We start from the raw sequence: 14,697 nt of genomic DNA on the forward strand, positions 1-14,697 counted from the left end.
CCTCTAAAAGTTTTATAGTGTCCAGTCTTACATTTAAGTCTTACATCCATTTGGAGTTTATTTTTGTGTCTCGTGTTAGGTAGTGTTCTAATTTCATTCTTTTACATGTAGCTGTCCAGTTTTCCCAGCACCACTTATTGAAGAGGCTGTCTTTTCTCCATTGTATGTTCTTGCCTCCTTTGTCATAAATTAGGTGTCCATATGTGCGTGGGTTTATCTCTGGGCAGTCTATCCTGTACCATTGATCTATATTTATGTTTTTGGGCCAGTACCATATTGTCTTGATTACTGTAGCTTTGTGGTATAGTTTGAAGTCAGAGAGCCTGATTCCTCCAGCTCCGTTTTTCTTTGTCAAGATGGCTTTGGCAATTTGAGGTCTTTTCTGTTTCCATACGAATTGTAAGATTTTTTGTTCTAATTCTGTGAAGAATGCCATTGGTAGTTTGATAGGGATTGCATTGAATCTGTAGATTGCTTTGGGTAGTATAGTCATTTTCACAATATTGATTCCTCCAATCCAAGAACATGGTATATTTCTCCACCTGTTTATGTCATCTTTGATTTCTTTCATCAATGTTTTATAGTTTTCTGAGTACAAGTCTTTTGCCTCCTTAGGCAGGTTTATTCCTAGGTATTTTATTCTTTCTGTTGCAATGGTAAATGGGAGTGTTTCTCTAATTTCTCTTTCTGATTTTTCATTGTTGGTGTGTAGGAATGGCAGAGATTTCTGTGCATTAATTTTGTATCCTGCAACCTTACCAAATTCATTGATTAGTTCTAGTAGTTTTCTGGGGGCATCTTTAGGATTTTCTCTGTATAGTATCATGTCATCAGCAAATAGTGACAGTTTTACTTCCTCTTTTCCAACCTGTATTCCTTTTATTCCTTTTTCTTCTCTGATTGCCATGGCTAGGACTTCCAAAACTATGTTGAATAATAGTGGTGAGAGTGGACATCTTTGGCTTGTTCCTGATCCTAGTGGAAATACTTGCAGTTTTTCACCATTGAGTATGACGCTTGCTGTGGGTTTGCCATATATGGCCTTAATTATGTTGAGGTAGGTTCCCTCTATGCTCATTTTCTAGAGAGTTTTTATCATAAATGGTATTGAATTTTGTCAAAAGCTTTTTCTGCATCTATTGAGATGATCATATGGTTTTTATTCCTTAATTTGTTAAGGTGGTGTATCACATTGATTGACTTGTGTCTATTGAAGAATCCTTGCATCCCTGGGATAAATTCCACTTGATCATGGTGTATGATCCTTTTAATGTGCTGTTGGATTCTGTTTGCTAGTATTCTGTTGAGGATTTTTGCATCTATGTTCATCAGTGATATTGGTCTATAATTTTCTTTTTTGTGATATCTTCTTCTGGTTTTGGTGTCAGGGTGATGGTGGCTTCATTGAATGGATTTGGGAGTGTTTCACCCTCTGCAATTTTTTGGAAGAGTTTGAGAAGTGTCACTGTTAGCTCTTCTCTAAATGTTTGATAGAATTTGCCTGTGAAGCCATCTGGTCCTGGACTTTTGTTTGTTGGAAGATTTTTAATTATGGTTTCAATTTCATTACTTGTTATTTGTCTGTCTATATTTTCTAATTCTTCCTGGTTCAGTCTTGGAAAATTGTACCTTTCCAAGAACTTGTCCATTTCTCCATGGTTGTCTATTTTATTGGCATATAGTTCTTTATAGTAGTCTCTTATAATCCTTTGATTTCTACAGTGTCAGTAGTGATTTCCCCTTTTTCATTTCTAATTTTATTGATTTGCATCCTCTCCCTTTTTTTCTTAATGAGTCTGGCTAAGGGTCTATCAATTTTGTTTATCTTCTCAAAGAACGAGCTTTTAGTTTTATTGATCTTTGCTATTGTTTTCTTTGTTTCTATTTCATTTATTTTTGCTCTGATCTCTATTCTTCCCTTCTGTTGACTTTGGATTTTCTTTGTTCTTCTCTCCCTAGTTGTTTTAAGTGTAAGGTTACATTGTTTATTTGTGATTTTTCTTGTTTCTTGAGGTGAGATTGAATTGCTATAAACTTCCCTCATAGAACTTCTTTTGCTTCATCCCATAGGTTTTGGGTCATCATGTTTTCATTGTCATTTGTTTCTATGTATTTTTTAAATTTCTTCTTTGATTTCTTCAGCGCTCTTGGTTATTTAGTAGTGCACTATTTAGCCTCCAGGTATTTGTTTTTTTTACAGTTTTTTCCTGCAATTGATTTCCAATCTCATAAATTTGTAGTCAGAAAAGATGCTTGATATGATTTCAATTTTCTTAAATTTTCTGAGGCTTGAGTTTTGACCCAAGATGTGATCCATCTTGGAGAATGTTCCACGTGCACTTGAGAAGAAAGTGTATTCTGACACTTTTGGGTGGAATGTTCTGTAAATATCTATTAGTTCTATCTGGTCTATTGTGTCATTTAAAGCTTGTGTTTCCTTATTTATTTTCTGTTTGGTTGATCTGTCCATTGGTGTAAGTGGGGTGTTAATGTCCCCTACTATTATTGTGTTACTGTCAATTTCTTATTTCATGGTTGTTAGCATTTGCCTTATGTATTGGGGTGCTCCTATGTTGGGTGCATAAATATTTATAGTTGTTATATCTTCTTGGATTGATCCTTTGATCATTATGTAGTGTCCCTCCTTATCTCTTGTAACAGTCTTTATTTTAAAGTCTATTTTATCTGATATGAGTGTTGCTATTCCAGCTTTCTTTTTATTTCCATTTGCATGGAATATCTTTTTCCATCCCTTCACTTTCAGTCTGTATGTGTCCCTAGGTCTGCAGTGGGTCTCTTGTAGACAGCATATATATGAGTTTTGTTTTTGTATCCCTTCAGCCAGTCTGTGTCTTTTGGTTGAGGCATTTAATCCATTTACATTTAAGGTTATTATCGGTATGTATGTTACTATTACAATTTTCTTAATTGTTTGGGGTTTGTTTTTGTGGGTATTTTCCTTCTCTTGTGTTTCCTGCTTAGAGAAGTTTCTTTATCATTTGTTGTAAAGCTGGTTTGATGGTGCTGAATTCTCTTAGCTTTTGTTTGTCTGAAAAGCTTTTGACTTCTCTATCGAATCTGAAGGAGACCCTTGCTGGGTAGAGTAATCTTGGTTGTAGATTTTTCTCTTTCATCACTTTAAGTATATCTTGCCACTCCCTTCTGGCCTGCAGAGTTTCCACTGAAAAATCAGCTGTTATCATTATGGGGATTCCTTTGTATGTTAATTTTTGTTTTTCCCTTGCCACTTTTAATATTTTTTCTTGGAATTTAATTTTTGCTAGTTTGATTAATGTGTGTCTTGCTGTGTTTTTCCTAGGGTTTATCCTTTATGTAACTCTGTGTGCTTCCTGGACTTGGGTGACTATTTCCTTTCCCATGTTAAGGAAGTTTTCCAGTATAATCTCTTCAAATATTTTCTCAGACCCTTTCTTTTTCTCTTCTTCTGGGACCCCTATAATTCAAATGTCAGTGCATTTAGTGTTGTCCCAGAGGTCTCTGAGCTTGTCTTCATTCTTTTTACTTTATTCTGCTCCTTGGCAGTTATTTCCACCATTTTGTCTTCCAGCTCACTTATTTGTTTTTCTGCCTCCATTATTCTGTTATTGATTCCTTCTGGTGTATTTTTCATTTCAGTTATTGTGTTGTTCACATCTGTTTGTTTGTTCTTTAGTTCTTCTAGATCGTTGTTAAGCATTTCTTGTATTTTCTCAATCCATGCTTCCATTCTATTTCTGAGATTCTGGATCATCTTTATTATCATTACTTTGAATTATTTTTCAGGTAGACTGCCTATTTCTCTTCATTTACTTGGTCTTATAGGTTTTTACCTTGCTCCTTCATCTGTGACATATATTTTTGCCATATAATTTTTTTTTTTTTTTAATGAGTGTGATTGTGTTTCTGTCTTACTGGCTATTTGGTCTGAAGCTTCCAGCACTGGAGTTTCTAGGCTGTTGAGTAGAGCTGGGTCTTGGTGCTGAGATGAGGTACTCTGTGAGACCTCTCTCCAATGAATATTCCCTGGAGTTGGAGGTTCTCTGTTAGTCCAGTGGTTCAGACTCGGAGCTCCCACCACAGGAGCTTCTCCCCAAACACACGGTCATAAATCAAGATCCTGCAAGCTGTGTGGTGTGGCAAAAAAAAAAAAAAAAAAAAAGAGAGCAAGAGAAATAACAAAGTAAAAAATAAAATTACAATCAGAAACAATAGATATGTTTGAAAAACTTTAAAATAAAAATATAGATGAATCAATAACTGGAAGTTACATCAGTACCACAATAAAAAAAAAGAGGAGGAGGGAATGGAAAAACAAAAACCGGTGGTGGGAGAAAGGCCTTGGCTGTGGAGAGTGTGGCCTAAGCAAGGGTGAGGTTTGGGTATTGGGCCGGGCCAATGCTCAAGACCCACAGGGCTGGAAAAGGCCCTGGGAGATGTGGGGGGTGGAGCTTAAGTTCAAGGAAAAAAAGGGGCCCAGGCATGCTATCCAGACCAGTCTCAGGGGGAGGGAACCTGACCTGGGGGGCTAGCAGTCTTCCTGGCCTCGAAAGGGCAGGACAAATGCCCTCCTCTCCTCTCCTGCTCCTCTGATCTGTGGTCTGGGAGGGCCCCTCCCGCCTGCCTCTCTTGATCTCCCCAGCCCCCCTCCTATGCCCCCAGGACCAATGCAGCTGGTGGGGGGAGGGGGAGGGAAGGGGGGTTTCAAGGGCAAGGGACTGGGCAGGGAGCTCAGCAGGCTCCCCATGCCTGAGTGGGCCAGGCAATTGCCCTCTTCTTCTCCTGCAGGGCCTCTCTCACCTGCCTCTCCTGATCTCCCCAGCCTCCCTCCTAAGCCCCCAGGACCCAAGAGGCCTGGATGGGGCTTTGGATGGGGGTGGGGGAAGCGGCTTCAGAACTCAGCAGGCTTCACTGCCCAAATGGACAAGGTGATCGCCCTCAGCTCCTCTCCCGCTCTTCCCAGAGAGTCCATCCCACCTGCTTCTCCTGACCTCCCTGGCCTCAGGGAGGCTGATCTTGTCTGGCCTCTATTTCTCCTCCACCTATGGTCCCCCTACATCCTACCGGTTCATTTTGGAATTCCTCCCATCTCCCTGGGGGTCAGAGTTCCTGACCAGTGACCGGCAGACTAGTTGTGATGAGACACTAGTTGTGAGGAGACACTAACTCTGCATCTTCCCACACCACCACCTTGACTCCTCACCCCATCATCATTTTTTTTTCCTCTTGCACACATTTTATTTTATTTTTAATTTTTGAATTTTCTTTTATTTATTTTTTTATATAGCAGGTTCTTATTAGTCATCAATTTTATACATATCAGTGTATATATCTTAATCCCAATCGCCCAATTCATCACACACACCCCACCCTCCACCGCTTTCTGCCTTGGTGTCCATACATTTGTTCTCTACATCTGTGTCTCAATTTCTGCCCTGCAAACCAGTTCATCTGTACAATTTTTCTAAGTTCCACATATATGCGTTAATATACGATATTTGTTTTTCTCTTTCTAACTTACTTCTCTCTGTATGACAGTCTCTAGATCCATCCACGTCTCAACAAATGACCAAATTTCGTTCCTTTTTATGGCTGAGTAATATTCCATTCTATATATTTACAACAGCTTCTTTATCCATTCATCTGTCAATGGGCATTTAGGTTGCATTCATGACCTGGCTATTGTAAATAGTGCTGCAATGAACATTGAGGTGTATGTGTCTTTTTGAACTATGGTTTTCTCTGGGTGCTGGGTCATATGGTAATTCTATTTTAGTTTTTTAAGGAACCTCCATACTGTTCTCCATAGTGGCTGTATCAATTTACATTCCCACCAACAGTGCAAGAGGGTTCCCTTTTCTCCACACCCTCTCCAGCATTTGTAGTTTGTAGGTTTTCCAATGATGCCTTTTCTAACCGGTGTGAGGTGATACCTCATTGTAATTTTGATTTGCATTTCTCTAATAATTAGTGATGTTGAGCAGCTTTTCATGTGCTTCTTGGCCATCTGTATGTCTTCTTTGGAGAAAATGTCTATTTAGGTCTTCTGCCCATTTTTGGATTAGGTTGTTTGTTTTTTAATATTGAGCTGCATGTGCTGTTTATATATTTTGGATATTAATCCTTTGTCCATTGATTCGTTTGCAAATATTATCGCCCATTCTGAGGGTTGTCTTTTGGTCTTGTTTATGTTTTCCTTTGCTGTGCAAAAGCTTTTAAGTTTCATTAGGTCTCATTTGTTTATTTTTGGTTTTATTTCCATTACTCTGGGAGGTGGATCAAAAAATATCTTGCTGTGATTTATGTCAAAGAGTGTTCTTCCTATGTTTTCCTCTAAGAGTTTTATAGTGTCTGGCCTTACATTTAGGGCTTTAATCCATTTCGAGTTTATTTTTGTACATGGTGTTAAGGAGTGTTCTAACTTCATTCTTTTACATGTAGCTGTCCAGTTTTCCCAGCACCACTTATTGAAGAGACTGTCTTTTCTCCATTGTATATCCTTGCCTCCTTTGTAATAGATTAGTTGACCTTGATGCATGGGTTTATCTCTGGGCTTTCAATCCTGTTCCATTGATCTATATTCTGTTTTTGTGTCAGTACCATATTGTCTTGATTAATGTAGCTTTGTACTATAGTCTGAAGTCAGGGAGTCTGATTCCTCTAGCTCTGCTTTTTTTTCCCTCAAAACTGCATTGGCTATTTGGGGTCTTTTGTTTCTCCATACAAATTTTAAATTTTCTGTTCAAGTTCTGTAAAAAATGCCTTTGGTAATTTGATAGGGATTGCATTGAATCTGTAGATTGCTTTGAGTAGTATAGTCATTTTCACAATATTCATTCTTCCAAACCACAAATATCGTATATCTCGCCATCTGCTGGTATCAACTTTAAATTCTTTAGGCAGTGTCTTATAGTTTTCTGCATACAGGTATTTTGTCTCCCTAGGTGGTTTATTCCTACGTATTTTATTCTGTTGTTGCAATGGTAAATGGGAGTGTTTCCTTAATTTCTCTTTCACATTTTTCATCATTAGTATATAGGAATGCAAGAGATTTCTGTGCATTAATTTTGTATCCTGCAACTACCAAATTCATTGATTAGCTCTAGTAGTTTTCTGTGGCATCTTTAGGATTCTCTATGTATACTACCATGTCATCTGCAAACAGTGACACTTTACTTCTTCTTTTCCAATTTGTATTCCTTTCATTTCTTTTTCTTCTCTGATTGCCATGGCTAGGACTTCCAAAACTATGTTGAATAATAGTGGTGAGAGTGGACATCCTTGTCTTGTTCCTAATCTTAGAGGAAATGCTTTCAATTTTTCACCATTGAGTATGATGCTCGCTGTGGGTTTGCCATATATGGCCTGTATTATGTTGAGGTAGGTTTCCTCTATGCCCACTTTCTAGAGAGTTTTTATCATAAATGTTGCTGAACTTTGTCAAAAGCTTTTTATGCATCTACTGAGATGATTATATGGTTTTTATTCTTCAGTTGGTTAATATGCATATCACATTGATTGATTTGCGTATATTGAAGAATCCTTGCATCCCTGGGATAAATCCCACTTGACCATGGTGTATGATCCTTTTAATATGTGGTTGGATTCTGTTTGCAAGTATTTTGTTGAGGATTTATGCATCTATATTCATAAGTGACATTGGTCTGTAATTTTCTTTTTTTATAGTATCTTTGTCTGGTTTTGGTATCAGGGTGATGGCAGCCTCATAGAATAAGTTTGAGAGTGTTCCTTCCTCTGGAATTTTTTGGAAGAGTTTGAGGAGGATGGGTGTTAGCTCTTCTCTAAGTGTTTGATAGAATTCACCTTTGCAGCCATCTGGTCCTGGACTTTTGTTTGTTGGAAGATTTTTAATCATAGTTTCAATTTCATTACTTGTGATTGATATGTTCATATTTTCTATTTCTTCCTGGTTCAGTCTTGGAAGGTTATACCTTTCTAGAATTTGTCCATTTCTTCCTGGTTGTCCATTTTATTGGCATAGAGTTGCTTGTAGTAGTCTCTTAGAATGCTCTGTATTTCTGCAGTGTCTGTTGTAACTTCTCTTTTTTCATTTCCAGTTTTATTGATTTGAATCCTCTCCCTCTTTTTCTTGGTGAGCTATAACTTCCCTTTTAGAACTGCTTTTGCTGCATCCCTAAAGTTTTGGATAATCATGTTTCCATTGTCATTTGTCTCTAGGTATTTTTCAATTTCCTCTTTGATTTCTTCAGTGATCTTTTGGTTATTTAGTAACGTATTGTTTAGCCTCCATGTGTTTGTGTTTTTTTTCATTTTTTTCCCTGTCATTGATTTCTAATCTCATAGCATTGTGGTCATAAAAGATGCTTGATATGATTTCAATTTTCTTAAATTTACTGAGGCTTGATTTATGACCCAAGATGTGGTCTATCCTGGAGAATGTTCCATACACACTTGAGAAGAAAGTGTAACCTGCTGTTTTAGGATGGAATGTCCTATAAATATGAATTAAATCCATCTGGTGTATTGTGTCATTTAAAACTTGTGTTTCCTTATTAATTTTCCATTTGGATGATCTGTCTATTGGTGTAAGTGAGGTGTTAAATCCCCCCACTGTTATTGTGTTACTGCCAATTTCCTCTTTTATATCTGTTAGCAGTTGCCTTATTTATTGAGGTGCTCCTATGTTGCGTGTATATATATTTATAATTTTTATATCTTCTTGGATTGATCCCTTGATCATTACGTAGTGTCCTTCCTTGTCCCTTGTAATATTCTTTATTTTAAAGTCTATTTTATCTGAGTATTGCTACTACAGCTTTCTTTTGACTTCCATTTGCAGGGAATATATTTTTCCATCCCCTCACTTTCAGTCTGTATGTGTCCCTAAGTCTGAAGTGGGTCTCTTGTAGATAGCATATATATGGGTCTTGTTTTTGTATCCATTCAGCAAGCTTGTGTCTTTTGGATGGAGCATTTAACCCTTTCACGTTTAAGGTAATTATCAATATGTATGTTCCTATTACCATTTTCTTAATTGTTTTGGGTTTGTTTTTGTAGGTCCTTTTCTTCTGTTGTGTTTCCCACTTAGAGAAGTTCCTTTAGCATTTGTTGTAGAGCTGGTTTGATGGTGCTGAATTGTATTAGCTTTTCTTGTCTGTAAAGCTTTTGATTTCTCCATTGAATCTGAATGAGATCCTTGCCAGGTAGAGTAATCGTGTTTGTAAGTTCTTCCCTTTCATCACTTTACGTATGTCATGCCACTCCCTTCTGACTTGAAGAGTTTCTGCTGAGAAATCAGCTGCTAACCGTATGGGAATTCCCTTGTATGTTATTTGTCGTTTTTCCCTTCCTGCTTTCAATAATTTTTCTTTGTCTTTAAGTTTTGCCAATTTGATTATTATGTGTCTTGGAGTGTTTCTCCTTGAGTTTATCCTGTATGGGATAGAATGGGATAGAATTCACCTTTGCAGCCATCTGGTCCTGGACTTTTGTTTGTTGGAAGATTTTTAATCATAGTTTCAATTTCATTACTTGTGATTGATATGTTCATATTTTCTATTTCTTCCTGGTTCAGTCTTGGAAGGTTATACCTTTCTAGAATTTGTCCATTTCTTCCTGGTTGTCCATTTCCCAGACTTGGATGGCTCTTTTCTTTCCCATGTTAGGGAAATTTTAAACTATAATCTCTTCAAATATTTTCTTGGGAGCTTTCTCTCTCTATTCTCTTTCTGGGACCCTTATAATGCTAATGTTGTTGCGTTTAATGTTGTCCCAGAGGTCTCTTAGGCTGTCTTCATTTCTTTTCATTCTTTTTTCTTTATTTTGTTCCACAGCAGTGAATTCCACCATTCTATCTTCCAGGTCACTTATCCATTCTTCTGCCTCAGTTATTCTGCTATTGATTCTTTCTAGTGTATTTTTCATTTCAGTTATTGTATTGTTCATTTCTGTTTGTTTGTTCTTTATTCTTCTAGATCTTTGTTTAACATTTCTTGCATCTTCTCCATCTTTGCCTCCATTCTTTTTCTGAGGTCCTGGATCATCTTCACTATCATTATTCTGAATTCTTTTTCTGGAAGATTGCTTATCTCCACTTCATTTAGTTGTTTTTATGGGGTTTTATCTTGTTCCTTCATCTGGTACATAGCCCTCTGCCTTTACATCTTGTCTATCTTTCTTTGAATGTGGTTTTTGCTCCACAGGCTTCAGGATTGTAGTTCTTCTTGCTTCTGCTGTCTGCCCTCTGTTGGATGAGGCTATCTAAGAGTCTTGTGCATGTTTCCTGATAGGAAGGACTGGTGGTGGGTAGAGCTGGCTGTTTCTCTGTTGGGCAGAGCTTAGTAAAACCTTAATCCACTTGACTGCTCATGGGTGGGGCTGGTTTCCCTCCCTGTCGTTGGTTTGGCTTGAGGCAACCCAATACTGGAGCCTACCCAGGCTCTTTTGTGGGGCTAATGGCAGACTCTGTGAGGGCTCATGCCAAGGAGTACTTCCAGAACTTCTGCTGCCATTGTCCTTGCCCTCACGGTGAGACAGAGCCACCCCCACCTCTGCAGGAGACCTTCCAACACTAGCAGGTAGTTCTGGTTCAGTCTCCCCTGGGGTCACTGCTCCTTTCCCTGGGTCCCGATGCACACACTACTTTATGTGTGTCCTCCAAGAGTACAGTCTCTGTTTCCCCCAGGGCCTGTCGAAGTCCTGCAGTCAAATCCCACTAACCCTCAAAGTCTGATTCTCTAGGAATTCCTCCTCTCATTTCTGGAACCCCAGGTTGGGAAGCTTGACAGGGGGCTCAGAACCTTCACTCCAGTGGGTGCACTTCTGTAGTGTAAGTGCTCTCCACTGTGTGAGTCACCCACCCAGCAGTTATGGGATTTTCTTTTATTGTGATTGCGCCCCTCCTACCATCTCACTGTGTCTTTTTCTTTGTCTTTGGATGTGGGGTATCTTTTTTGTTGAGTTCCAGTGTCTTCCTGTTGATGATTGTTCAGCAGTTAGTTGTGATTCTGGTGTTCTCGCAAGAGGGAGTGATAGCATGTCCTTCTACTCTGCCATCTTGAACCACTCGCCATTTATTTTTAATTGACAGAAGCACAATTACCAGGAACTGAGACTTTGCAAGAAACCCACTACCCTTGACTGATGATCACTATTTCTTGGGCTTCTTGGGCTTCTCCACAAGTCTCTTTAAATTCCAATTAAGTAGCAGCAAAGTGTGAACCTAGCAAACAGTGTGTAAAATAATTGTCCTTCATCCTTGGAAGTCAATACAAAACTTTCCTTGGTGAGTTTGAATAAAAAGCAAACCCTTGGCAAAAGAATACTCTGACAAGATTGCATCCCTCCAGCTCTGAAGAACTAAGCCAATAGTGTATTGTTTAGAAAGAAAGAGCTTATACTTTATAAAACTCTCCTTCCTTCCCTCACCTAGATTATTTCTTTTCTGTATTGTGTGCTGTTTTATTGAAGGGCTTGGGCAATTCAGGGTGAACACTTTAAACTTCTCCTTTCGAAGACTTGAATTGAACATATTTTTAGTTGGGCTAGTTAAGTATACCTTGACAACTGTGCACAATGCTTGTCTTAGTTTGATGTACATTTTAAATAAAATAAGAAAATTTTTGATAGATACTAAAATGAAGCTTCTCTTCCAAAGTCAAATATTACTTGATTCCACTTTTTATTTAATTTATTAATGTTTCATGCCTTTTCTGTTGCTGTCTAAATATTCTCAAAAGATGTTAAATCTTCTTTATTTACTTTAAAACACCTTTCCATAGGCTTTCAAGAATTTATATAACTGTACGCTATGCAGATCTTTTCTTTTGTTCTCTTTCCAGTACATAAACTTATTTTTAATTCTATAGATTTCAGAAGAATGCACATGGTATTATTTATTCAGAATTCTATTGCCTTTTACATTCTTTTGTACCAAGCAGGAGAAAGTCCTGTACATTAGCCCAGGCAACAATATGTAGACAACCATGTTGCATTGACAGCAAGATGAGGCAACCAGCATTTATAAAAGTGTGAAATACTGCTATTGGTTTTCTCTTCCATAGAATCATTGACTCCATTAGCTTTTCTCAATTCTAAGCACTGTGAATAAAATATACTCTTCAATGTGGAAAAATACCACTGTAAACAAAAGAAACATGAGTGAGACACCATGACAATTAACTTGAAGACGGATCCTTCCTTGAGTTTCTGACACCAAAATAGACTTGATGAACTTGATCAACGTATAAGTACATAAACTACTGTAGTGCAATTATACTTCTGGAGAATAGCAGCAAACTTATTACACAGAATTATGACACACCTGAGGGTAGGACGGTGAGCTCTATCTCATGATCCTGGTTCAGGCTGGCAGGAGGAAGGTTCTCAGCAAACATTTGTTACATAGATGTTGAATAATCTGAATTTCAACATTATTATTTACAAATTTTATTTCTTTATTTTTGATTCATTATGTAAAATTCATGACCACTTATATATTTGACCATAAAATAAACCTAAGGTGTTCTCAATTTTAAATCATTATGATGCAAGTTTCTTTTGACTGATTAAAAGAAAGAGAGAGAGAGAAACTTGAAACAGTAATATAACTATTGTAGATTCAGAGAGGTTTAAATAACTTGACCAAAGTCATTTAAGTTGCAAATGTCAAAACTGGAATTTCAAATTCAGCCTTGACTTCAAATGCCTGTGTTCCTTCAAATTTGTCACATAAACTCCACTTAACGAAGCATATATTTAAATTACATATGAATTCCCCTGTTATTTTACCAGCCTTCAAAAATTACACAACTGTAAGGAGGAAAAAAATTTCTCTTTATTTGTTTCAGTTTTTGTGTATTGTTCCAGGATTTTAAAAGTTAAATTCAGGGCATGATTAGAGTAAGTTTTGGTTTTCCAATAAATGTTAAGTGATGATAAAGATCAATAAAAATCCTTCCATCACAGTTTTAAAATCTGTGGTTCCTGCAAATGTTGAACCAGTACTAATTAGGCCAGCATTCAGAAAAACAAAAATACATTTTGGCCAATAGCTCCTTGGGTATATATCAGATGTTTTCAATTTAATTTTGTTATGTTTAACCAAGTTCTTTAATTTATTTATCAATTCCACTGCATTGATACTATATTATGGGCCTTTCAGTATTCACACCCTGAATTTCTATTTTAGGCCTCACTGGTTTTGTTTTTCCAAGAATTTCAAGGCAGTGTTTAGCATAGAAAATATACACTGTGAACCTATTTTTGTTCATGCCATTGGTGCAAAATCAAATCAAATAGGTAAGCAGAGGAACTATGTATCAGAAATAATATCTTCATATCAAAATCAATGGACAGAAAGTATATTATTTCCTTACTTACTGTTAGTTTACCATACATAACACATTTACAAAATTGATCAAAATGGAATGCATGTTATAAAACACAAAAATTATACTGGCCTATTCGATTTCTTTTGAGTTTATAGAAAAATTAAAGTGTCCACTTTGTTTCTACTGCTAAACCTTGATTTTTTTTTCAATCCATTACCTAATCCATTTAAACCGAAGTGAGAAAATTTCTAACATTATGTATGAGTCCTAAATATAAGTAAACAATTAAATGAACTCTATCAGTTAGTATTTCCTGTTCGAATGTCTTTTGGATACACTTAGCAGACTTTCATCCAATGTGTCATTAACATTCGTTTAAGAATTCAATGTATGAATGAGTTTATCTTCTTCAAATAAAAGGTCAGCTAATTAGGTTATTAGGTGAGTGTATCTCCTATAATTACTTTGGTCTTACAACCACTGAATCCTTAAGAGTAATTTAAAAGTAAAAAATTTCTATCATTTATTAAACTCTTTATACAGGAGCTAAAATGTAATGTTGTTTATTAAAGGAATAAATAAGACACAACCATATTTCAACCAAGCTTACCTTGAACTGGTCCATTTTGCATGATTTCTTTCATTATCTCAGTTTCCTGGAAGGAAAAAAATCAGTGAGCATCATTTCTGTTATCAGAGCACACTAAACCTATTGTTTGGTGTGTAATGTTAGGTACTGCACAATCAGTTTAGGAATTATGCAACCCAGTGTGCCTTGACCACTTGCAATTTACTCTTAATCATCTTTTGAAATACATGTGAACTGCCACATTGATGAAGTTGCTAAAGACAAGACACACACACGTTTCAATGACTCTTACCACTAACAATAATTTTGGAATGAAGAAAAATACAAAGATGTTTATGGTCACAAAGGAAAACTAATTCAGTTAAAGCTCTGTTTATCAGTAGAGATTAGTGTCATCTCCATTCTTAGGCTCACAAAAGTGATCCCAGAAGATAGTGAGGTTCCTCAATTTTAGCATACAAATATTTCTCTGTTGTCCCCTGTGTAATGCAACCCTTAGGAAAGAGGCAGGTCATTCATTCATTTATTCATATAAATGTGAGCACATTGATCAGAGTAAAGACAAGAAACTAGGACAGAAAAAAATATTGACCTTGCCTCTGTCCTGAAGATATTTGCATTTTGGTGGAATAGACAGGCACTAACAAAACTAATTGCATTATGAGATCCTAAGTTTTATTACAGAGACAAGCAAAAAGTGCCATGGATGCAAACAAGAAAGGGACATTGGTTCTGCCTAGGAGTCAAGAAAAAACTTCTCAAAGAAGATGAAGTTTTGACCTACTTCCTTGACATGGA

General features: G+C 36.9%; 1 protein-coding gene across 1 annotated transcript in view; it reads right to left on the reverse strand.

Annotated features, from left to right (window-relative positions):
* Nucleotides 1–14,697, reverse strand: part of TINAG (tubulointerstitial nephritis antigen) — a 98,772-nt gene that overhangs the window by 39,328 nt on the left and 44,747 nt on the right. The window contains exon 8 of the mRNA XM_004267771.1: nt 13,921–13,966. Within this exon, the coding sequence (XP_004267819.1) occupies nt 13,921–13,966 (46 nt within the window). The remainder of the gene's footprint in view (nt 1–13,920; nt 13,967–14,697) is intronic.

This window comes from Orcinus orca, chromosome 10, assembly GCF_937001465.1.
Source record: "Orcinus orca chromosome 10, mOrcOrc1.1, whole genome shotgun sequence".
NCBI classification, from domain to species: Eukaryota; Metazoa; Chordata; class Mammalia; order Artiodactyla; family Delphinidae; genus Orcinus; species Orcinus orca.